The 25,057-nt window shown below is 39.4% G+C and overlaps 1 protein-coding gene across 1 annotated transcript; it reads right to left on the minus strand.

Annotated features, from left to right (window-relative positions):
- Positions 1-2,438: 2,438 nt before the first annotated feature.
- On the minus strand, positions 2,439-4,538 carry LOC122009509 (fatty-acid-binding protein 1-like). Its single transcript, XM_042565696.1, has 4 exons — positions 4,111-4,538; positions 3,781-4,027; positions 3,597-3,688; positions 2,439-2,753 (listed from the first exon to the last, which is right to left on the minus strand). Exons 1-4 carry the CDS (start codon positions 4,481-4,483, stop codon positions 2,602-2,604), a joined length of 864 nt encoding a protein of 287 aa, XP_042421630.1. The 5' UTR covers positions 4,484-4,538; the 3' UTR covers positions 2,439-2,601.
- Between the last annotated feature and the right edge of the window lie 20,519 nt (positions 4,539-25,057).

Raw genomic sequence — 25,057 nt, forward strand, 5'->3', positions numbered from 1 at the left:
TGATCATGTTGTGATGATGCTATGATTTATGATATGCCATGATTAGATATGATTAGGTTATGTTTCATGCTATGCTTTAAGAGCTTGATATGCCATGCTACCTTATGATGATGCTATGATATGCCATGATTAGATATGATTATGTTATGTATCATGCTATGCTTTAAGAGATGATATGTCATGACTAGTTATGATTTTGTTATGTTGCATGATATGCTTAAAGAGTATGATATGTTATGCCATGACTAGTTGAGATCATGTTATGTTGAGATATTCTTTGATCATGTGATGATTTTCGGTTTTAGTTAGTAGGAAAAGAACTTACTGAGCCATGAGTGCTCATAGCTTACTTTCCTTGTACCATAGATAAAGGAAAAAGCTGGATGAGCTAAAGGAGCAGCAGGAGAGGCAAGGAGATGTGTGTGGCGGTGGCTAAGCAACCAAATAAGAACCTGCTTTAAGAACTTTTAAGAATTACGCTTTGGTTTCGTAAATTGTAGTACTATATGGGTAACTTGATGTTATGTTTCTATTTATCTTGTTATCATGTTATGGAAACCATATTAGTGTAGTTCGGATTTGAAAACAAAAGAAAAGTTTTATTAAACTAAGAAAAAAAAAATTATTTCAAGTCTTCCGCTGTAATATGTACATAGAGTATCGTAGCCCCGTCCCTTAGGGTTAGCAGGGAGGGCGGGCGTTACATCACAACCTTTTTCCACCGTTTAGATTAATGACATTTATTATGATGTCATTGGTGGAAGGAAAAAGACCTTCCTCTATGGGTTTGACTCTCATGCCAAAGTTGTCTTTGACTAGATAAGGGCTTTAGGGATCAGGAGGCATCCTAGCTCCTCCTCCTCACCTAGTGAGGTATAGGCATTGTGGGTGGAAAATTAGGAATTGCGAACTTGACTCTCATCATTAGAGGAGATGATGGTTGAGAGGGACGCAGAGGCATAGGAGATGCGAGAGCGAGAGGCTCAAACTGAGGAGATGGTTCGCCATATATAAGCATTTGTAGCAATGTTCACTCTCGATTCACAGATGTCACACCTGCATCATTTGGAGTCCCAGGAGATCGAGGATTCCAACGATTCCCTTAGTGAGTAGATCATTTTGAGCTATGTTATTCTTTATCTTAGTTTTTAATTTTTCTTTGTGTTTCAGTTAAAAAATAGTATTATTATTATTAAATTATATACATTTCTAATTATATTATAATTTTTCATGATCTTTTTCAGATGTTGCATATTTCTATTACCATATCTAGATATCCAAAATCTAAAGTGAGGTATGTTTTTTTTGTTTTAAATTTTCATCAAGATGACTTGTATGGATGATATAAATTTTGTGCCCAAATTTTGAAAGTACTATGCAATAGATTCTATTAGGTTTGGATGTTATCTTTTTATATATGGATTGTATTGTTTAAGTTGATATGAATGTTTGTTAATGTGATTTTGTATTGTGAGCTTGTTGATATGGATTGTATTATGAGGTTGTTATGAAAATCATCATTTGTGATGATTTTATGTGATTACATTTGGATTTAAACAAGAAAAATAGACAAAAATGAGGAGTTTTTTAAAATGAAAATTAGCAACAGATTTTAATATCTGTCGCCAATAATCGATTGACAAGTTCCATTTATCGAATTAGTGATGAATATTAACTTACCATTGGTAATTAGTGATGGATTATATATAAATTCATCGCTAATCTGTTTATGAAATTTAAATTTCGATCAAGATATTAGCGAAGGATAATTAGCGATGGATACTAATTTACTATCGCTAATTAGAGACAGATTTATTTAAATCCATCTCTAATTAGCTTACGGAATATAGCGACGGAATATATTCCGTTACTATTTTGTGATGACATATATAATCTGTCACTAATCAGCGACCACATTATATATTCCGCCACCAAAAGTGTACGTCAACGTCAAAAATCTAAACAACGAAATATATTTTGTCGTTGATCCGTCGCTAATTGCATATAGCGACATATTAGCGACGAAATAAGTTCGTCACTAAATAATGGTTTTTTTTTATAGTGAGACTTAAATGATTAAAGGAACATTTATGTATTTATATTCTTTATAGATAATCTAACTTTTTTTAACAAATCTCGATAAAGTTTGATTGTTGTTGTTGTATAGATAATACAACTATTTTACAAATGTCAAAGAAGTAATTCACTATTACTCCACTTGTGATGTGTCTTGCGAAATCAACTTGTGTTAACCATGCAATATGGCTAAGAAGCTTGTTTCAAACAAGTTGATGCTTGTTTTCGTTCAATTTGGAGCATGCCAAGAACAAGAATGTGGAGCTAGCACATCTGAAGATTCATTATCAAGCCGTTGCAATCTTCACCAAACCGCCTCTTGGAATGGATTCTCTTCTAAATTTCAAAATTCAATTTTGCATGAAAGATGAAAACAACTAAGTTAACTATGAAGTAGCCATGAATCGGGTATCTCCAATTGCCTACAAACAATTCCTTGTAAAGCTTACAATAGTAAATAAAAGATGGAGTATCAATCAGATCTCTTCTAGATTAGATTGCATACAAGATCTAGTGGAAACAATATCAACGATCAGATCTCTCATGGAGCATGGAAATCAAACGAGACTTGACTTCTTCTCGAGCATCCTTGTCGAAAGCATCTGGGCCAAAATGCGCATCGAACATAGCTTTGCACAAGAGCTTGCTTGGTATTTTCCCCACTTCTTTTCCATTAACTAATTAAAGATATAAGTATGATAATAACACAAGAAATACTTGTAATTTCCATGGTAATTCATCTACATAAAAAAGCAACATACTGAATATCTTAGATGCGGTAGATTGGCACTTGCTCCTATTGGGCAAATAAACTATAGCTAATTAATTGTTTAATAATGACTTTAAGAGGTGTTTAAAGGAATGAAAGTAATTAATTAAGATAGAGAAGAAAATTTTCTTAAATATGTGGGTTACTAAGGGTTTCCACAATGGTGAGTTTTAAGGAATATTATAACTACTTTCATATATTAAAACCATTGTTGATGGGTATTAATGCCACTGTGGCATTGAACGCGTTTAGTGCCTTTCTGCCTTTCTTAATTTATAAATAAAAAAATAATTCACCTTGTATTGTAAAATTTTAAAATTTTAAAATTTTAAAATTTAAAATTTAAAATTTAAATTTTAAAATTTTAAAAATTTAAAATTAACAAATGAAATTGTATAGTCATATGGATCCATACTTTTTTAAATATATTTATTTAATATAATATAATTTTAAAATTATTGAGTGAACTGTGAGACTCATAAATAATAAGTGTTAAGTGTTAATGTTAAAAGCAACGTGAGTGAAAGAGATATGTTGTTATAATGAGTATCTGATAATGGACCTTATATTTTTTGATGAAGTGATAAATGTTATAATGGAAATGAGTTGTGGATGCCCTAAGACAAATCTCAATTATTTCATAAAACCGTGGCAGAGGAATGCAGGCAAAAGAATTTCCATAGTTTATTAGGATGATTTATCAGCCAATGAAAGGAAAGAATCAGTGACAATTGAATTGAAAATAACTTACATCGTACTTGAAGAACATGACCATGGTCCCTTGATACTTCCAGAAAAGATTCCTTTGTGATCTTATAGTCGTCTCTAAGCAAAGAAGTAAACCTGTGAAAGTGACGAGGGACGATTAATTGAATCGTTCTTTCAGGTTCTCAAAGAGAATGTTTATGTTCAGTTGGAGATGATCGAGCTCATACCTTTGTAGCAACTCTTTGGAGTCGGATCCACTAAACTTCCGGAGGCTTTCCCCCACGTATTTCTGAAATTCATACCGTAGAGATCTCATGCTCAGATTATTACGAGCTTTCTTAAATATAATCGTGATGCGTAGATCCTGATCGAGTATATCGGCAATGAAATCTTTATTTACTTTCAGTTCAGAAGCTGAAAAGGAACCGTATTTCTTGCTCAATCGTTTGACATCGAAACCGTCAGCATAAACACCTGCAAGGATTGCAGGATCATGGAACGATGAATAACTCTGCTCTGATTAATTGTTTGTTTGAAGAATAGTAAAGTAGGCATACCAAAGACGTATCTTATGGATCCGAAGTTAAAATACGGTCTCCAGAGCCGCGTTCCGACACTCAAGAGCCGCTTCTCGCCCTCGATAACCATCGGAAACTCGACATTGCTCTTCGGATCGACATACATCGCCGGCCGCTGGGGGCCTCCGTCGAGGGAGACGGAGGCAGCCCAGAGATGGGAAGCGTCGTCGTCGTTGCAAGGCTTGCGGAGGGCGGCCGCGCTTTGCTTGAGGGAGGCGGAGAGGGTTAGACCTGCTCCGGCTGCAACGGCCGCTGCAGCTGTGATGGTCACCGCGACGCGGCGGAAGGAAAGTCCATCAGGCGGCGGCTTCTCCGGCGGAGGAAATGGGAAGGGGAAACGGAGAGAGCCCATAGCCGGCGGCAGTAGGAGCAAGGAAGCCCAATAAACGTGTGGAAGTCGGAGTGGAATACGGGAAAGTTAAAGCTGGGAATACGTGCATTGGAAGAAATATAAGATCCATGGATGAAGTTTGCATATTGGTATCATTGTTTATTAGAAGAAAAACAAAAATGAAAAGGCCGTTCTCATATACAACTGCATAGTAATACTATTTTAAGTAAGTTAAAATAATTTTATACAATTATATAACTATATTACATATAATTTGTCTTAGAAAATCATATCTTTGTACAATTAACGTGGTCTTCTTTCTTCTTCTAAAACTAAAAAGCACATGAAAAAGTTTTTCACATGTATTCCGGTCAAAATGAAGAAGCTACGGGTCAATAAACTCATTGATGTGCGCGTGCTCTAGAGACACTTGATGAAGAACATGAAGAAACCCCAAAATGTACTCAAAAAGGTTAGATTAGTCGGGATATAAATTCTAGGGTCACTCCATCACTCACTCAAGTTAGGATTTTCATAAGGTGATATACTAAAAGACAAAGATGGTGCATAAGGGTAGAACTTGATAGAGTTGAAGAGAATTCAGAATCCCTTGTCATTACCATTATGAGTGTCTATATAACTGTCATGAGAGCATCTCTACGTAGACCAAAATATCATCAAAATAGGAGCAAGTGAGGGGATCAGATCTGGTAGTCGTTGGTTGCCTCTCCATTCATCCAGCGCCACATGCCAGTAAGGGGAGCATCTAGGGGACTAGATCATAAAATCTCGTAACTGCTTATCCATTCTTAGGATACCATGCGTCCTGAAATATTCACAGTCCTTATCAGCGAGCTCGTGTAGGGCATAGGCCTATTTTGAGGGTGAAAAAAGGTGGCGTCGATGTGGAGTGGCCTTGAGACCGATACTGAGAGATGGTGTTGGCAATTGGATTGAGACAGAGATGATGTTGATGATTAAAACTAAGATTGAGAGATGGTGTTGGTGACTGGGGCAAAAACAGAGATGATGTCGCTGATTAAAGCTGAGATTGAGAGATAATGTTGGGACTTAGGGCTAAGTTAAGGTAGATGTCAGGATCGGAAGTTGAGACTGAGATATGATGCCTGGGACTAGGACCGAGATAGAGATGATGTCGGGGATTGAAGTCGAAACTGAGAGATGGTGTTGGGACCTAAGACTAAGTCAGGATAGATGTCGACATTTGGGTTGGTATGATAGGACCTAAGTCTTACTTAGGCTATATCCAGTCTTCTTTGGGTCATACCTAACAATCCTTGATTTGGCTGACAACTTAGCATGACTATCAACCTATGAGACATGTGGGGGGATGAAGAAAATCGTCGTATCACAAGTCTCCCTTTCAAATTTGAGGTGTCCGTATTTGACAAAGGCAGTTGGCTGAGCCTTATTCGTCGAGAAGAGAAAACCTCACATTCATGGATGTGATACATGTGATCGTGTATCACGCTAATGATTGGCACCCTATACTGCTGCATTAATGGGTGATGTGTGATATCCACCTCGAGCCGTGGGAGCGCATTACAATTTTAAATGCAATGGTGTGCGACAATGTTACTACTGATGCAACCTTGGATTCAATAGTGGGGGTGCGTTGGCACCTATTTAATCTTTTTATCCTATGACAACGTTTAAACTGTCTCTAAGATTGATGTGCCGCCTCATAACCTAGCACTATTGTGCCTTAATGGTGAAGATAGGGTTACAATCGTGACCATTTAGCTAAGCGATCCAACGATTGGGAAGAAATCTCGACATTCAACCGTTAGGTAAATTGACATGATAGCTCTATTGTGCAGCTGCCAAGGTATATTAGGTTACTCAAAATCTACACAATGTTTATTCGCTTCCTTTTGCCTTCATGTATTTATCTTCACCTCCCGTAACATTGTAAGTTTGTGGCTCTTTCATCATCTTCTTTTTGACCTTTTCCATCTTCTCTCCTTCTTTCTTGAGCCATGACCACCGATGACCTCTTAGATAAGTGGTATGAGTCCCATCGAACTATATATACTAAGGGTGTAGATCAACAACTCTGACATACCGTAAATATCCATTCTAACCATGAAATTAGGATTTTGATGCCAGATTAGCAACCACACAAGCCACCTCCAGGATATATTATGTGCTTTTTCAGCAAATGGCCTTAGGTTTCACTTCCATCCCTTTTTTCAAGACTTGGCCCACTATTTTGAACTTCCTTTGTCACAATTAATCCCCAACTCTTATCATTTAATCTGCATTACAAACATCATTTTTTGACTGTATCAAATTCCCCTTAACCCTACCATCTTCCACTACCTTTTTACCTCAGGCAAACAGAGTCTGGGGATCTTTTACTTTGCAACTAGGATAGGGTGCAACTTCTTGGGCGAGTATCCCTCTCAAAAAGCTATTTTATCTTTATCAAGTCACCTCAGCCATATATGTTGACAATGCCTGGCTAGATAATCTACTAGATCCGCCACTTTGGACGACTACAAGTCAAAACCAGTGAATTTGGATATGATCAAGATTGTATCTGAGCTAAAGTTCAATGACATCCGTTTAGCAGAGAACGAATCCCTACTTCACCTGGTTGGACTAAGCCCAAATGTAATGGTGCTAGTGTTAGAGTGTATACTAAAAGCTTAGCTTTTGTATAAACATTTATTTAGAAATAAAAGAATCACATTGGTCAATATTTACATTTATTTGTTAAATGTAATTGTTCAATTAATTTATATAGTAGATAACATGGTGTGTGGTGTCACACACAAAAGATCATATTGTTGGTTCTTTATGAATTATAAACAGTTGCTCATGACTAAGATGGAAAGGAACAAACCATTGAAATAATCATAGTGTAATTAGGTATTAGTTTATCTTGACTAATAAATTACACTAGTACACTCTAAGTGTATTGAGTAGGACCATTTAAGGTAAGTTCTTTTTATACTGACTTGATAAAAGAACTAGACCTTAGTTATTATGGAAGTGTGTGCTCTTAATCCTAATATAATAATAAGCACATATATTTAGTATTTATTTCTTTGACTTATCAAAGGGTGAGATTTAGCTCGATAAATCAATAGACCCGATAAGTTGGGAAATGATATTACTTATAGTGTGTGTTGTTGATTATAGAGGAAACTGTGTCCTAATTAACTATGTTGAGAATGTCCCCAAGAGGAGCTCATAAGGATTGTCATGTTAAACCCTGCAGGTGGACTTAGTCCGACATGATGATAAGGTTGATTGGTACTACTCTCGGACTAAGATATTAATTAAGTGAGTTGTCAGCAACTCATTTAATTAGTGGACATTTGACATCTTAAACATAGGGAGACTAACACACTCATAATAAGAAGGAGCCTAAAATGTAATTTGGGATTGGTGCGGTAGTTCAATAATAGTTCTTTAGTGGTATGAATTATTATTGATGAAATTAAGTTGTGTGTTTGGGGCGAACATGGGAAACTTAATTTCATCGGGAGACCAAAACCAATTCCTCCTCTCGGTCCCTATCGTAGCCTCTTGTATATAGAGATTTATACCCACCACATACCCACTTCTTACCCACCTTTATACCCATCCTATCGGGGCCGGCTAAGCAAGCTTGGAACCTAAGCTTGGGCCGGCCAAGTAAATAGGATGAGTTGAGTTGGTGTGGCCGGCCCTAGCTTGAACCCAAGCTTGGTGTGGCCGCCCACATTATATTAAAAAGGGATTTTTATTAAAATTATTTCTTATGTGGATATCATGGTTTTAAAAGAGAGTTTGAAATTTAAATCTTTCCTTTTATAGCTTTCTACAAAAGATTAAAAAAAGATTTGAAATCTTTCCTTATTTGTTGATTGAAAGGTAGATTTTAATTTAGAGAAAACTTTTCCTTTTTAACCATGTTCATGATTTAAAAGAGAGTTTAAAAATTAAATATTTCTTTTATAAAGATTCTATAAAAGATTAAGAAAAGATTTGATATCTTTCCTTATTTGTAGATTGAAAGAGATAACTTTCTTTTTATCCATATGTTTAAAAGAAAGATTTTAAATTATAAAAATTCCTTTTTATAAACCACCATGAAGGGAAAAAATATTGGAGAAATTTTTTATAAATTTTCAAAAGTAAATTAGGAAGTTTTAATTCTAGTGTGAATTAAAATATCCTTGATTGGGAGAAAAGGTGGTCGGCCATTATTATTGAGAAAAGGAAATTATTTTTAATTAAAATAATTTTTCTTTTTCATGGAAAAGGAATTAAGGAGGTTATTATTTAAATTTCCTTATTTGCCAAGACCAAGGATTATAAAAGACGGGGTAGAGGTGCCTTCATGGCTAACGATTCTATTCTTTTTCTCTCCCTCTCTTCCTTGGTGTGGTCGGCCATAGAAGTCTTCTCTTCTTCCTTTTCTTTCTTCTTCATTGGCCAAACCTCATCATCTCATGGAGCTTGAAGGTGGCCAAATTCTAGCTTGGAGAAGAAGGAGAGAAAGGAAGCATCCCTTGGAGCTTGGTGGTGGCCGAATCTCATCCTTTCATGGAGCTATTGCGGTGGCCGAATATTGCTTGGAGAAGAAGGTGGCTTAGGTGGATTCTCATCTTGGTAGATCGTTGCCCACACAACGTCCGGGATAAGAACAGGAATACGGTAGAAGATCAAGAGGTTATTTTGCTTACAAAGAAAGGTATAACTAGTAATTATTTTCCGCATCATACTAGTTTTCTTTGTATAGTTATTTTTGGAAATACCAAACACAAGAGGTATATGATTCTAGAGTTTTCGGATTTGTTTCAAATTTGTGTTTCTTTTGTTTTATTTTTCAAATTTGTGATCTGATTATTCTTTTTGGTTAACCTAGAGTTATTTAAGGAAATTAAATATTAGCTTTCCTTAAAAGGCTTTGTCTAGGCGGTGGTGATTGCTCTCATATCCAAGAAGGCCATGTGCCTCGCCATGTAGTCCTGGAAGCCAATTTTGGAAATTAATATTTAATGGAATTAATAACATAGGTGGATTTGGATTAATAATGTTAAGTTCCGCTTGTGATCCAAATCTAAACCATCAAGAACAGATAAGTTAAATTTGGAATCAATGATGTTAAGTTCCGTCTATGATTCGTAATTTAACTTCTAAAGAACACAATAGGTTATTTAAGGAAAGGTTCGACACTTGTGTAAAAGTTTTGTACAGTGGAGCCGGTACGGTTTTCCTAGGACTAAACAACAATTGGTATCAGAGCTAGTGTTTGCCTCTGTGTGTTTGGTTTTCAAATTAGGTTATGCACATGTCATACATAATTTAGGCAGGATAACAGTAGGATGTGCTAACTTTGTGGTTGCAGACTCCAACTATTATGACTTATAGATGTTGTGTGTGATTGGACCCTTGGACATGTTAAGGGCATTATTTTGTGTGTGCATGATTGTATGTAACTAATACAGCAGGAGCTGTATTAGCCCTAGGATTTTAGAATTTTATTTTTGATCTAGATTACATGTACATTCCCTCTTGGAATATAGGATTGATATATATAAAATTCTATTTTTGTCGTGGATCGGATTCTTGCGAGGCCTGGTACTTTTGGAGCACCAGAGGCGCAGCGGAATAAGAAGCAAGATGGATGCGACGACTAGACCCGATGGCGGAGGCTAAAGATGGCAAAAACTAGGGTTGGAGCACATGGAAGACGGTGATGGAAAAAGGCCATAATAGTTAGAAAATAAATTTTCATATTTATTGCTTTTATTTACTGTGATGTGTGTGTATGCATGTTATGTATGCTAGGATAGTTTAAAATTCATCATTTTAAATAACTAAGTGGGAGAGAGATTTATTTTAATAAATTCACGGTCTCTATTACTGGTTTGTAAGTGTTGCAAACAAACTTGCGCGTTGGCTCTGAGTGCCTTCCTCCATATCGGATGAGTTTGTTTGCGGATCACTAGATCAAACTTCCATTTTGGATGACTATAGGAAATTAATTAAGAACGTGTGATATTCCCCATCGGAAGAGGAACAATCTTATTAATGGACTTAGTATCAAGTAATAGTATACACTTAGGCATGTCTAATAGTATCCTCCCCATCGGAGTCACTACTATTATTTGTGTGGCCGAAGAAAACCAACTATTAATTTGTCATAAAGATAGGTTGACAAGATAATAAAATTAAAACCCCCTCTTACAAATGTTGAGATTTTGTATACGCCCACACTATCGTAGCATACAAAAATTCATGGTGTATGAGGTAATTTTATTTGTCAGTTTGACAAAGAAATAAAATGGGAAAAACCCCTCTAACAAATGTTTGGTTTTGTGTACGTCCACACTATCGCGGTATATAAAATTCACGGTGTTTGAGGTAATTTTATTTGTCATAAAGACTTATTGACAAGATAATTAATGGGTAAAACTCTACTCTAACAAATGTTTGAATTTGTATACGTCCACATTATCGTGGCATGCAAAATTCACGGTGTTTGAGGTGTTGATGAATTTAAATGATATTATTTTGAGGAATCAATATTATTTCAAATTCAAAGAATTTGACAAAATATTTGATAGACCAACTATTAATTTTATTTGTCATAAAGTTAGGATGACGAGATAATAAAATTAATGGATAAAATCTCCTCTTTGATTTTGTATACGTCCACTCTATCGTGACATACAAAATTCATGGGGATTTTAAGGTGTTGGCCTTGACCAAATTTTTTGTGATTCTTAGGATTTAAAATGTCTGTCAATCCCCTAGTTGTTATACTATATAATAGACTTAGTAGTCCCAATTGTATTGATTAGAAATAGGACTTGGACATTAAGGTAGACTGTCCTCTTAGAAATAAGAACAATATAGGTGTATTTCATTCATTAGTTAATACATGATTAGTGGTGTTATCTACCGGTACCTAGTGTGTAGATACGGGAGTCACTGATCATGTCTACAATTCATTGTAGAGGTTCTAGAAAACCCGATAACTATATTAAGGTGAAGTCACCGTCTACATGGGCACTGCTGCAAAAGTGGTAGCTGTTGCAGTAGGAGATGCTTATCCTCTGATAGGAATAAAATATAGATTTTAATAAATTATCTTTACGTACCAAGTTTAGAAAGAATTTGATTTCAGTTTATAAACTATCGAAGAATAGATATTCTATCTATTTTGATAACAAACTTATTATCAAGAAAATAGGAAAGATATCTGTTCTGATACGTTGGTTGACAATTTATAAATCCAATAACTCCCACAATGCAATAAATGGAAATTAGTAACACATCTTATAACTTTAATAAGAGAAAGGAACCTTCGGAAATAAACCAATCACTTCCTTGGCAGTCTAAGGCTAGGTTATATTAACTTGAGTAGGATTTAAAAAAAAAAAACCAATGAACTCTTAGGTTCATTGGAAGTGGAAATCTTTCTAATCCTGCGGGTTTTACTTGGAAGGAAAAATAACCAAGAAGCTTTTAAAGTCTAAGGGGTATAGAGCCGAGGATGTGTTGGAATTGGTTCATTCTGATTTGTGTGGTCCCATGACTATCCAGACAAGAGGTAGGTTCGAATATTTTATCTATTTTATAGACAACTATTTGAGATATAGATACATTTACTTGATGCACCGCAATACTAAGTGCTTTGATTAGTTCAAAGAGTACAAGGCTGATGCTGAGAAACGTCAAAGTAAAGTATCAAGTCACTATGGTAATATCGTAGTGGTGAGTACCTCTTGGGAGAATTTAGGAGTCACTTATCAGAAGAAGGAATTCAATCCCAACTAACTGCACCTGGTACACCCCAACAGAATGGTGTAGTGGAAAGAAGGTATGAGGCTCTTATGGAATAATTAGATCGATGATGAGTTATTCAGAAAATTACCAAATTCATTTTAAGGATATACACTAGAAACGGAAGTGAACATAGTACCTTCTAAGTCAGAACTCTCTACTCCCATAGAATTGTAGAATGAGCGTACGCCTAGTCTAAAGCATATTCAGATTTGGGTGGTCTAGCACATGAGAGACACTGATAAGTTGAGCAGGAGTTCACTTGTTTGTGAGTTATCCTAGAGAAATGAAAGGAGATTTATAGTCCTCAAAATTGGAAGGTCATTGTTAGCACTAATGCCTGATTTCATAAAAGGACTATACAATTGATCCTGTCTGAGAAGCTAACCGTGAAGGAGATCCGGAAGAAGGAAACCCACCGTACTAATGAAGAATAATGCCGATAGAGCCTTGACCCGAGAAACCCAAAGCGGATCGGAAGAAAACCAGAGTCACCGAAGGAAATCTGATAAGTAGGAAGAAATCCCCGTCCAGATAGGAGAAAGTCGAACTCCTCAGCTCCCGAGGCTCCCTGCGCACAAGAGACCAACCAACACTATCGTCAGTGACCTAAGACCGGGGTGGGAATCCCTGGGTAGACCCTCCAATGCTCAAATTAGTGATCTTTCTTGATGTGAAGGAAGAAGATGAACAGTAGCTAGGAAATTAGGGTTGTGAAAGTACACGATGGTGTGAACTTCCCTTGCCAACGGAGAGGATTCCCCCTTTTATATCACTTCATATAACCTCCGTAGTCATGAAGTGGACCCCGGTTTGTTAGAGTTCGTTATTAGATGAGGTCAGCTGCGTACTTGTGGAAGATGATTTTTAAGGAATCATTTCTGTACCCCAGATGTACCTTCTTTGTCGTTTAGTGCCTGCAAGACAACCTGAAAGCATATTTCCCGCCAAAAAATGTATACTCTCTGTCATGAATTATTCTATTTGACATATTCATGTATGATTCTTCTTCATATGACTTCTGTTTGTATCTTTGTTGTGTTAAAAAATAATATTTTATTCAACATGTTTCTAAGGTATTCATTGAAGGAACTATGTGGGTTATTTGCTTGAGAGAACCCTCTTGACCGATATTGGTCTATCTTTGCTCTGGAGTGTGTATCGGTCGTTATTGGCTTACCTTCATACGGCAAGCATGTATCGACCGATATTGGTTTACCTTTGTTTTGGAGTATGTATCGGTCGTTATTGGCTTACCTTCATACGGCAAGCATGTATCGACCGATATTGGCCTACCTTCGTTCGGCAGGCATGTATCGACCGATATTAGCCTACCTTCGTTCGGCAGGCATGTATCGACCGATATTGGTCTATCTTTGCATCGGAGTATGTATCGGTCGTTACTGGCTTACCTTCATACGGCAAGCATGTATCGACCGATATTGGCCTAACTTCGTTCGGCAGGCATGTATCGACCGGCATGTATCGACCGATATTGGTCTATCTTTGCTTTGGAGTATGTATCGGTTGTTATTGGCTTACCTTCATACGGCAAGCATGTATCGACCGATATTGGCCTAACTTCGTTCGGCAGGCATGTATCGACCGATATTAGCCTACTTTCGTTCGGCAGGCATGTATCGACCGATATTGACTTACCTTCATACGGCAGGCATGTATCGACCGATATTGGCCTACCTTTGTTCTGAAAGTATGTTTCGGCCGTTATTGGCCTACCTCCTTTGACTCTTTCTTCCTTTTCTTTCCTCATCTGAAGACCCTTAAAACCTAACCCATTTCACTAGCCTTCCCCTCAAGTCTAGTCGAAGGAGGTGTAGACGACTGACTAGACATAAGTATGGTCTTGTCTTTTCCTACCCGTGACTCTGTTCCAGATTTTGAAATGACCTCACAGATTTTGTGTATCACTGTCTTAATAAATTAAGTATAGCAATCCTGTGAATCTTTTTCTCCTTTAAATAGGGCTACAACCTTCTCTTCACCCACAACCCCTCTTAGTTCTTTTTCTTCTTTGCCACTTTTTGTTGCTAAGGCCATGGTCGTGGATCCTCCTTTTTGGAGGCAACTTTTGTTGAACTAGGTGAGATCTATATATGAGTTTATTGGGATTTTTGCTCCGGTTACTCCAGGGGTTCAAGGGATCGTCTCAAGAGAGGAAGCTTCACAGTTCAGATCTTCTATCCAAAGATGCAGGTGCTCTGAGGGACTCAAGAGACTTCAGAGAAGTTTTTACTACTTATAGGGGGCAGCCAAATGACCCATGGGTGTTGTGTGAAGGGCACAACACATGTTACCCTTGGGATGAATTTGATTGCTCCACTCGCTGAGCTCACACGGCTTGAGAGGGGAAGTGATTTTTACATTTACTTTTCCATCATGGAATGAATCAATGTTCCCCTATCTCGTTGCCCTTGAGCTTTTTTGTTTTTTGTTGCTTTCTTCGTCCAGGGCAAAATATTGCCTCTTGTGCGCCTTGACAAGTTCAGACGAAGTGACCTATTTCCATCTCCGCTCCATGGTAAGTTTGAATCCAGTGGTGATTGAAATTTTCTGAGTGCTCCAAGAGTGTATGCTTGTAATATTTGTTTTCTATTTGAGGTTTGTTGTTCCTGAGGGGAATATAATACTGTGTATCTGATCAGATTATAAATGTAAAGACCAACTTTTGTCTCAGATGCTTTGTTCTTGTTACTGAATCTTCTGTTATTTACAAGATGTTGTGTTGCACTCATCATCTCTTCGGATATTCTATGTGCTATTCATCACGGCTAACATTATCTTAACTGTTGGCATGGTTCGGTATTTCTACATCAACGGATGCTATTCCTTTGACTGAAACATTCATACCCGCAATTATCTCTGTAAACATAAAGTTAATTCAACAAATACTAACTTATGTTTTGTACGCCCAAATTAAAATTTATCCTTCTCCTAAAATATTACCCTTAAAATATTTTTGTCTTTAGCCTGAGTACGGTCAAAAAGTTCTGCCCCTTCTATTTTATTAGGTCCAGTTGATCACGTCTTCTTTCAAAATTTTCTAATCGGTGATTGGCTTTCCCTCGGGTGAGAGAATGTTCGAAGCACTACCAACCCCCTCGCGATCCGATCTGTCCCATCCGATGTACATACTCTTCTTTTCTATGATGTTCTGACACTTACCTTCGCTGGGCGCCACGTCGCTTGAACCACTCGCCCTTTTGATCCTTAGTGTTCGCTGCGGTAAAAAGAATTCTATTTTGTCCACAGTGGTGTATTTCCTGAACCCTAAACCCTTCATCTTCCTCTCAACTTCGTTTTCGCCTCTAAAGCTCCTCTCTTGCTACCGTCTGCGACCGAAAAACTTCGTATTCCCTACCTCTCGACAATCCTCTTTATTGTCCCCAGTAAGTAATCCGTTACTTTGTATTCTGGTTCATGGCTGTGGAAGCGATTGCTCCTTGGTATATCCACATGTCTTCCTCTTTTGATAAGAATGCTAGATTATCCATTCGTCGTCAGTACGAAATTCCTAAGGAATATAGAATCATAATCCCAGCACCGAATGATCGACCTCATCATCCACTTGATAACTGCGTGACTTTTTTCAGGGATCAGTTGATAGGGGGTTTAAGGTTCCCTATCCCCTCTTTCTTGATTGAAATAAGTCAATATTTCGACATTCCCCTACAACAATTTGCACCTAATGCTTTTCGTTATCTATGTGGCACTTACATGCTTTTCCGTTTACGAGACATTCCTCCTACTCCTCAGAATTTCTTCATGTTTTCCTACCCCAAACTTTCTGAGCCTGGTGTTTTCTTGTTCCAGTCGCGAACTAAAATGGTTCTTTTTGGTGATATGTCATCGTCTCTCAAGGCCTGGAAATCCCATTTTTTCTGCCTAAAGTTTCCCGGACCCATCCCTTGGTCTTATGCGTGGAAATCCTTCTTGCCTCCTCTACCTGATGTTAGAGAGCTTCACCTGCTTCCCTCTTTTTCTGTTTATTGTGAGAAGTTACTAGGTCATCGACTCTCTATTTCAAAATGGTTGAAAGTTGAACTTCTGTATCTATTTGGCTTGAGCCCCGTCAAACCTGATACTCCCATTTCCTTAGGTAACATCTGGCCTTTTCTTTACTGCTTTTAATTGCCTAAACCGTTTCTTCTTTCCACACAGTGGAGAACTTCTATGACGCTTTGATCAATGACGAACTACGGGTGGAGAAAGACTTACTTCGTGCTAAGGAGGCCGAATTCCTAGCCGCTCTTGCACCTCCCCCTGCAAGTGAAGGGCCAACTATTTTAGCCGAAGTGCCTAGCTCGTAGGGGCTTCATGAGGCTCCAGGAGGTTCTTCTAGGGATCCTGTTGCGCAGATCCTCCCTGATCCTGCTCCCACTATTACGTCTCCTGCAGCTGTTGCTGTCTCCTCATCTACCTCTATTCCTCTTATCGAGCTCACATCCCCTGGTAGCTCCGATAAACCCATAACTGAGATTTCTACGGGCAAGCGTCCGGGACGCAAGCTAACCAGGGCTCCTCCTCCAAAAAGGAGGCTCATTCTTTCTACTGGTGAGCTTGCTTCAGAAGATTTTGTGTCAACTGACCTTCTTTCTGATGAGCCCACATTAGCAGAACTTTATCCTTCTCTGAATTTTCCTACCTCTCCTTTTCCGAAAACTAGTACTTCTGACGACGTTTCTTTTACTTTTCCTTTGTCTATTCCGACTTCAGGATCTCTACCCTCTTCGCCTTCTTCTTACTTGGTTTTTGCTCCACCATCTATCCCTACTTCTTCCTTCTCAGCTGGCTCTTCTGTCATTCCTGTCCTCCCCATATTACTGGGGGGTTCTTTTGCTAGTTCTTGGGATGAGGTTCGTCCCCTTTTTGAGGGACTTTCCATTCTTGAAGCAATTGACCGCTTTTCTCACAAAGAGAATAAGGTATGCTTATATACTTCTTCTTTCTATTTTTGAGATATTATCTCACAGTTTTGAATATGCTCCCAGCGGTGGCTAGAGAACATGGGTTTCTCCCGACTATTACACATCTTATACACTGAGAATGAAAAGTTGAAATCGGAGAACAAAGGGTTGCGACAGCAAGTTACTGAACTGTCTTCTGCCGAGTTTTCTGCTGCCGCCAAGAAGCAATTTGAAACTAAAATTGAGAATCTTGAAGCCCGATTCAAATTGGTTACCGACCTTAATCAAGAGCTGACCTCCAAACTTGGCGAACTAAAAGAGAATTATGAAGCAGAATTGAGCGAAAAGTTGAAGGCCTTGCAACTAAAAGAAAATGAGGTGGCATCTCTAAACAATTCCCTTGATTTAACAAAAGTCAAAGTCGCTGCTAGGGAAAATGAATTGAAAACCTCTCAGATGGCGTTAGTGGTTTATAAGGAGCATGAAGATGTTTGTTACAAAGAACGAGCCACCGCCATGATCGAGTCTACTGAGTTTAACCGGCCGATTGTGAGATCCATCTTGTCTGCTTTTACGGCAGGGGCCAAAGGAGCAATTTGACAATTGGAAGAGGAGGGCTACTTAGCGCGCGTTCCTCCTCTCAATTTCCTGAACCGTCGCAGACTCATTGAAGAAAGACCTCCTGATTTGTACCCAAAACTAACTCTAACTTAATTTTCGGTTATTGTAGAGAAGGGGGATCGAGACTTTGCCATGATCCTCCAGCAAACTTATGTGTTTCTGAATGGTATCTCTGGATTGCTAATCTTACTTTATCTTTGGATAATTTGTCGGTTTCATGTAAATGTACCAAATGTTACTTGGCTTCTCAATGCTCAATCTTTCCCTATGACTCACTCTTCAATAACCCGGTCGATATATAAGTACCGTCCGATATTTCGATAGGACTGGTCGATTTATCTTAATCAACCGATTCTCCCCATTCTTCATTGACCCGGTCGATATATGTATAAGCATTGGTAGGTATCGTCCGATATTTCGAAGATACTCCCAATTATCGGTCGATTTATTAGGATGGTTCAATTTAACCAGGTTGCTCCATTAATCATTATTCGAGGCTTGACCCGTGCTCTGAACCTATATTTATAGTACTAGTTTTGGTTTTATCCTCATCAAGTCTCTTCAAAAATTATTTCTAGTGAAATTTTACGTCTTTTCCGAGGTAGTTTATTTGACTTTATCTTTTTCCCTTGATTTTATTCTATGATATTATTACCTTTTATGACGATTGACATTCTGAGCACCTTTTATTTTCCTTTTCCCTTTCGTCTCTTCTGTTTAGAGGTTTTAGCACAGAACTGGAAAAGGGACAAGGGTTTACGGAGTCTTCTTCTGCTTCCCTCCGTCCATCTTTTCGCTTCTCACTTCCTTTTCTTCTAACCCCTTCTCTTCATGGTGGTTTCTTCTCCGGCATGGTTTCTCTCGTGTTCTTCCGACCTCATAGAAACAGAAGAAGTGGACTTACAGGCAACCTATGGTTTTCCCTCTTATATTGTCCGTCCTGCTTCTCATGAAGGTCCTCACCTTCCTCCCTTAGGATGTATCTCCATCTTCAGGGACCAAGTCTTGCAAGGTTTCAGATTTCCCCTTCACCCTTTCTTTTGTGATGTTAGCCGGTATTTTGCTATCCCGCTCAACCAGTTCGTCCCTCAATCCTTTTCCATTCTAGTGGGCTTCATTGGAGTATCCAAACTGTTAGATTTCCCCCTGTCTCCCCGTCTTTTCCATCACTTCTTCATCCCTCGTCGGGTAGATGTTGGAATTTTTAAGTTTCAGTCTCGCCCCAAGGCCATTATGTTTAATCGCATTCCCCCACAAGGTGAATGGTATAAAAAAAAATTTTATATGCGTCTTCCCTCTCCTCCTCCATTTCCTATTCAATGGATACATGATCTGCCCCCGCTTCCTGACACTCAAGGTCTCCTCAATGATCCCTCTGTTGCCTCTGCTCTACCTAAACTGCGGGGGGCGAAGTTCAGTTTGCCACATCTGATTGAAGAGGGTTTGATGTTTCCTTTCGGGATAGGCCATATTGACACTCCCTTGGACAGTTCCTTTGGTAGGTATAATTATTTTGTCTTGCCCATACAAATTAGCATATCCTTTTTGATGATGGTGTTTGCTACCTATATTGCAGCTGATGCTCTTCTTCCAGCCTTCATGTACAGAAATTCTGCTATGACTAAGTCTTTTATCAATAGCCTTGGGGAAGAATGGTTACAAATTCGCCGATTCGATCCTAATCCTTCTACTCTGGGATTGCTTTCAGAGGAAGAACGACGGGCCGAGGCTGTCTCACTTGCCGAAGAGGAGGAAGAAGAGCCTTTTGTTACCTTAGTTCGGAAGCCAAACCTCACTAAGACTTCCCCTTTTAGTGATTTCTTTAGTACTTTTGTGCAAGCTCCCCTTGTCCCAGCACCCATGTCTCTTGAGAGAGGTAAGGCCCCAACAGCTCCCACTCATCTTATCTCTAATCCTGCTCTTAGGATGATGCGACCTGGTCTGCTTATCCCTTCTTCTCCTATTGTTTCAGCTCCTCCGATTTCTACTTCTGAGAAGGATGATATTCCTCCTGCGTTTTCTGCTCCCTTGGCATTGGCCTTGCCCCGCTTGGCTTCCATCTCCCTTGGCGTTTTCTCCTATCCTGAGTATTTTAAAGAAATGAAAACTACGATCGGCTGATCTAGAAATAAATCTAGACAAGGCTGTGATTCGGCCTGTCGATCTTTGAGCTTCCCTCAGGTTGCGGGGTGGCTCCATGCTCTGCAGTGCCTTGACCTTGCTCGGGTTGGCCTCTATCCCCCATTCGAACACCATATATCCCAGGAATTTTCCTCCCTTCGCGCCGAACAAGCATTTGCTTGGGTTCAACTTGAGCCCATACTGTCTTAATGTCTTGCAAGTCTCCTCTATATCCCTGCACAGATCAGCAGCTTGAAGAGACTTAATTAAGATGTCATCAACATATACTTCCATATTCCTACCAATCTGCTTCTGAAAGACCTTATTCATAAGCCTTTGATAGGTTGCTCCTGCATTCTTTAGTCCAAAGGGCATAACATTATAACAATAAGTACCTTCAGATGTTATAAAACTAACCTTTTCTTGATCCTCTTTGGCCAAGGGGACTTGATGATAACCTTGATATACATCCAGTATGGAAATATATTCGCATCCGGCAATAGAATCAACCAGTTGATCAATCCTGGGTAAGGGATAGTAATCCTTTGGGCAAGCTTTGTTGAGATCCCGAAAGTCAATGCACACTCACCATTTATTCCCAGGTTTAGAGACTAACACCACATTAGCCAACCAGCTTGGGAATTGCACTTCCCTAATGTATCCGACCTCCATAAGCTTGGTTATTTCTTCCTTGATAATCTGGTTTTGCTCCATACTGAAACTCCTCTTCCTTTGCATGACCGGGCGGGTATCCGGAAAGACATGCAAGGAATATTCCATGACAGCAGGAGAAATGCCCGAAACTTCTTTGGGAGTCCAGACAAATACATCATTATTCTTCTTCAAACATTGCACCAACTCAGCTTTAAGATCAGGATCAAGATCGGCTGCAACGTAGGTGGTAGCTTCTGGCCGCCCAGTCTGGATTTGAACTTCTTCCTTTTCTTCATAAACTAGGGCGGGCTGCTTTTCGCGAATGGCATTAACTTCCATTCTTTGAATCTTCCGGGCGGTGTTGGCCTCAGTTCGAATGATTTCTACATAACACTTCCGGGCTGTCTTTTGATCGCCTCGTACTTCTCCAACCTGATCTTCCACAGGAAACTTAACCTTTTGACAGAAAGTTCAAACGACCGCCCTGAACTCGTTCAAGGCAGGCCGACCCAATATCACATTATAAGAAGATGGAGCATCTATTACCATAAAATAGGATCTCCTAGTTCTCATCAAGGGTTCCTCTCCTAGAGAAATGGCCAATTTTATTTGACCCAAAGGTTGCACTTCATTGCCTGTGAATCCATACAGAGGAGTTACAATCGGTTGAAGTTCACTGGGGTCAATTTGTATCTAATCAAAAGCCTTCTTGAATATAATATTGACTGAGCTGCCAGCGTCTATAAAGGTACGAGCGATGGCGTGGTTGGCTATCACAGCTTTGATGATCAATGCGTCGTCATGAGGTATTTCTACCCCCTCAAGATCTTTGGGCCCAAAGCTTAATTCAGGACCGACTGCTCGTTCCATGCTGCATCCTACTGCATGAATCTCCAATCTTCGGGCATGTGCTTTTCTGGCTCTGTTAGAATCCCCATCAGTGGGTCCGCCCGTAATCATGTTGATATTGCCCCTAGCAGCATTGTTTCTATTCTCTTCCTGACGGGTTATTATGGTTTCGGAAGGTGCTTTCTCGGATACTTGGCTAGTACCCGCCAGGACCGGTATTGCTTCTTGACGAGTTCCATCCGGGCGATATTCTGGCTTGAGCGGACTTTGCTACCTGGGGTACTGCTGCCGGTAATAGTTCTACCTCTGATAGCGCTCTTTATTGACTCGCCTATTTCTCAAAACAAAACAGTCATCAACGTGATGACTGCTAGTTTTATGATAAGTACACCATCTTCTTGGTGCCTCCGGCTGCATCTCTACATGCTGTACAGCTTGTGGACGATAATCTGGTTGTCGATGAGGTGGATGAGTGGTTCTAGGTCCTCTTGGTGGGGGTACTGGGGTCGGAGCTTTTTCCTTAGCGTGAGTAGGAGAAGAGGGAACACCTTCTTTCCTACGAGTAGCTTGGGCTTCTTCTACGTTAATGAACTCAGTAGCCTGTTCAATCAGGGAATCAAAATTAACAGGAGGATTTCTTACCAAATCTTTAAAGAAATCATTATCATTTAGACCCTGAGAAAAAGCACTTACTAATATTTCAGTAGTAACATTAGGTACATCTATAGCTACCTGATTGAACCTTTAAATATATGCCCGGATGGATTCTTTAGACGTCTGCTTGATTGAAAATAGGCTCCACGGGGTCTTATGATACCTTTTGTTGCTGGAGAAATGATGTAGAAAGACTTTCTTGAAATCTTTAAATTTTCGCCAAGGGAGATGGAAGCCAAGGGGGGCAAGGCCAATGCCAAGGGAGCAGAAAACGCCAAGGGAGATGGAAGCCAAGGGGGGCAAGGCCAATGCCAAGGGAGCAGAAAACACAGGAGGAATATCATCCTTCTCAGAAGCAGAAATTGGAGGAGCTGAAACAATAGGAGAAGAAGGGATAAGCAGGCCAGGTCTCATCATCCTAAGAGCAGGATTAGAGATAAGATGAGTGGGAGCTGTTGGGGCCTTACCTCTCTCAAGAGAGATGGGTGCTGGGACAAGAGGAGCTTGCACAAAAGTACCAAAGAAATCACTAAAAGGGGAAGTCTTAGTGAGGTTTGGCTTCCGAACTAAGGTAACAAAAGGCTCTTCTTCCTCCTCTTCGGCAAGTGAGACAGCCTCGGCCCGTCGTTCTTCCTCTGAAAGCAATCCCAGAGTAGAAGGATTAGGATCGGATCGGCGAATATGTAACCATTCTTCCCCAAGGCTATTGATAAAAGACTTAGTCATAGCAGAATTTCTGTACATGAAGACTGGAAGAAGAGCATCAGCTGCAATATAGGTAGCAAACACCATCATCAAAAAGGATATGCTAATTTGTATGGGCAAGACAAAATAATTATACCTACCAAAGGAACTGTCCAAGGGAGTGTCAATGTGGCCTATCCCGAAAGGAAACATCAAACCCTCTTCAATCAGATGCGGCAAACTGAACTTTGCCCCCAGCAGTTTAGGTAGAGCAGAGGCAACAGAGGGATCATTGAGGAGACCTTGAGTGTCAGGAAGCGGGGGCAGATCATGTATCCATTGAATAGGAAATGGAGGAGGAGAGGGAAGACGCATATAAAATTTTTTTTTATACCATTCACCTTGTGGGGGAATGCGATTAAACATAATGGCCTTGGGGCGAGACTGAAACTTAAAAATTCCAACATCTACCCGACGAGGGATGAAGAAGTGATGGAAAAGACGGGGAGACAGGGGGAAATCTAACAGTTTGGATACTCCAATGAAGCCCACTAGAATGGAAAAGGATTGAGGGACGAACTGGTTGAGAGGGATAGCAAAATACCGGCTAACATCACAAAAGAAAGGGTGAAGGGGAAATCTGAAACCTTGCAAGACTTGGTCCCTGAAGATGGAGATACATCCTAAGGGAGGAAGGTGAGGACCTTCATGAGGAGCAGGACGGACAATATAAGAGGGAAAACCATAGGTTGCCTGTAAGTCCACTTCTTCTGTATCTATGAGGTCGGAAGAACACGAGAGAAACCATTCCGGAGAAGAAACCACCATGAAGAGAAGGGGTTAGAAGAAAAGGAAGTGAGAAGCGAAAAGATGGACGGAGGGAAGCAGAAGAAGACTCCGTAAACCCTTGTCCCTTTTCCAGTTCTGTGCTAAAACCTCTAAAAAGAAGAGACGAAAGGGAAAAGGAAAATAAAAGGTGCTCAGAATGTCAATCGTCATAAAAGGTAATAATATCATAGAATAAAATCAAGGGAAAAAGATAAAGTCAAATAAACTACCTCGGAAAAGACATAAAATTTCCCTAGAAATAATTTTTGAAGAGACTTGATGAGGATAAAGCCAAAACTAGTACTATAAATATAGGTTCAGAGCACGGGTCAAGCCTCGAATAATGATTAATGGAGCAACCTGGTTAAATTGAACCATCCTAATAAATTGACCGATAATTGGGAGTATCTTCGAAATATCGGACGATACCTACCAATGCTTATACATATATCGACCGGGTCAATGAAGAATGGGGAGAATCGGTTGATTAAGATAAATCGACCAGTCCTATCGAAATATCGGACGGTACTTATATATCGACCGGGTTATTGAAGAGTGAGTCATAGGGAAAGATTGAGCATTGAGAAGCCAAGTAACATTTGGTACATTTACATGAAACTGACAAATTATCCAAAGATAAAGTAAGATTAGCAATCCAGAGATACCATTCAGAAACACATAAGTTTGCTGGAGGATCATGGCAAAGTCTCGATCCCCCTTCTCTACAATAACCGAAAATTAAGTTAGAGTTAGTTTTGGGTACAAATCAGGAGGTCTTTCTTCAATGAGTCTGCGACGGTTCAGGAAATTGAGAGGAGGAACGCGCGCTAAGTAGCCCTCCTCTTCCAATTGTCAAATTGCTCCTTTGGCCCCTGCCGTAAAAGCAGACAAGATGGATCTCACAATCGGCCAGTTGAACTCAGTAGACTCGATCATGGCGGTGGCTCGTTCTTTGTAACAAACATCTTCATGCTCCTTATAAACCACTAACTCCATCTGAGAGGTTTTCAGTTCATTTTCCCTAGCAGCGACTTCGGCTTTTGTTAAATCAAGGGAATTGTTTAGAGATGCCACCTCATTTTCTTTTAGTTGCAAGGCCTTCAACTTTTCGCTCAATTCTGCTTCATAATTCTCTTTTAGTTCGCCAAGTTTGGATGTCAGCTCTTTATTAAGGTCCATAACCAATTTGAATCGGGCTTCAAGATTCTCAATTTGAGTTTCAAATTGCTTCTTGGAGGAAGCAGAAAACTCGGCTGAAGACAGTTCGGTAACTTGCTGTCGCAACCCTTTGTTCTCCGATTTCAACTTTTCGTTCTCAGTGTATAAGATGTGTAATAGTCGGGAGAAACCCATGTTCTCTAGCCACCGCTGGGAGCATATTCAAAACTGTGAGATAATATCTCAAAAACAGAAAGCAGGAGTATATAAGCATACCTTATTCTCTTTGTGA

The sequence above is a fragment of the Zingiber officinale genome, chromosome 1A (genome assembly GCF_018446385.1).
Source record: "Zingiber officinale cultivar Zhangliang chromosome 1A, Zo_v1.1, whole genome shotgun sequence".
Lineage (NCBI taxonomy): Eukaryota > Viridiplantae > Streptophyta > Magnoliopsida > Zingiberales > Zingiberaceae > Zingiber > Zingiber officinale.

Bases quoted from the DNA above. Each gene is read 5' to 3' on its own strand.
- LOC122009509 (XM_042565696.1), bottom strand. From the start codon at position 4,483: ATGGGCTCTCTCCGTTTCCCCTTCCCATTTCCTCCGCCGGAGAAGCCG. The intron at 4,028-4,110 runs GTATGCCTACTT...CAATCCTTGCAG, and splicing joins ATCCATAAGATACGTCTTTG to GTGTTTATGCTGACGGTTTC. The intron at 2,754-3,596 runs GTAAGTTATTTT...ATCTTTAATTAG, and splicing joins TCATGTTCTTCAAGTACGAT to TTAATGGAAAAGAAGTGGGG.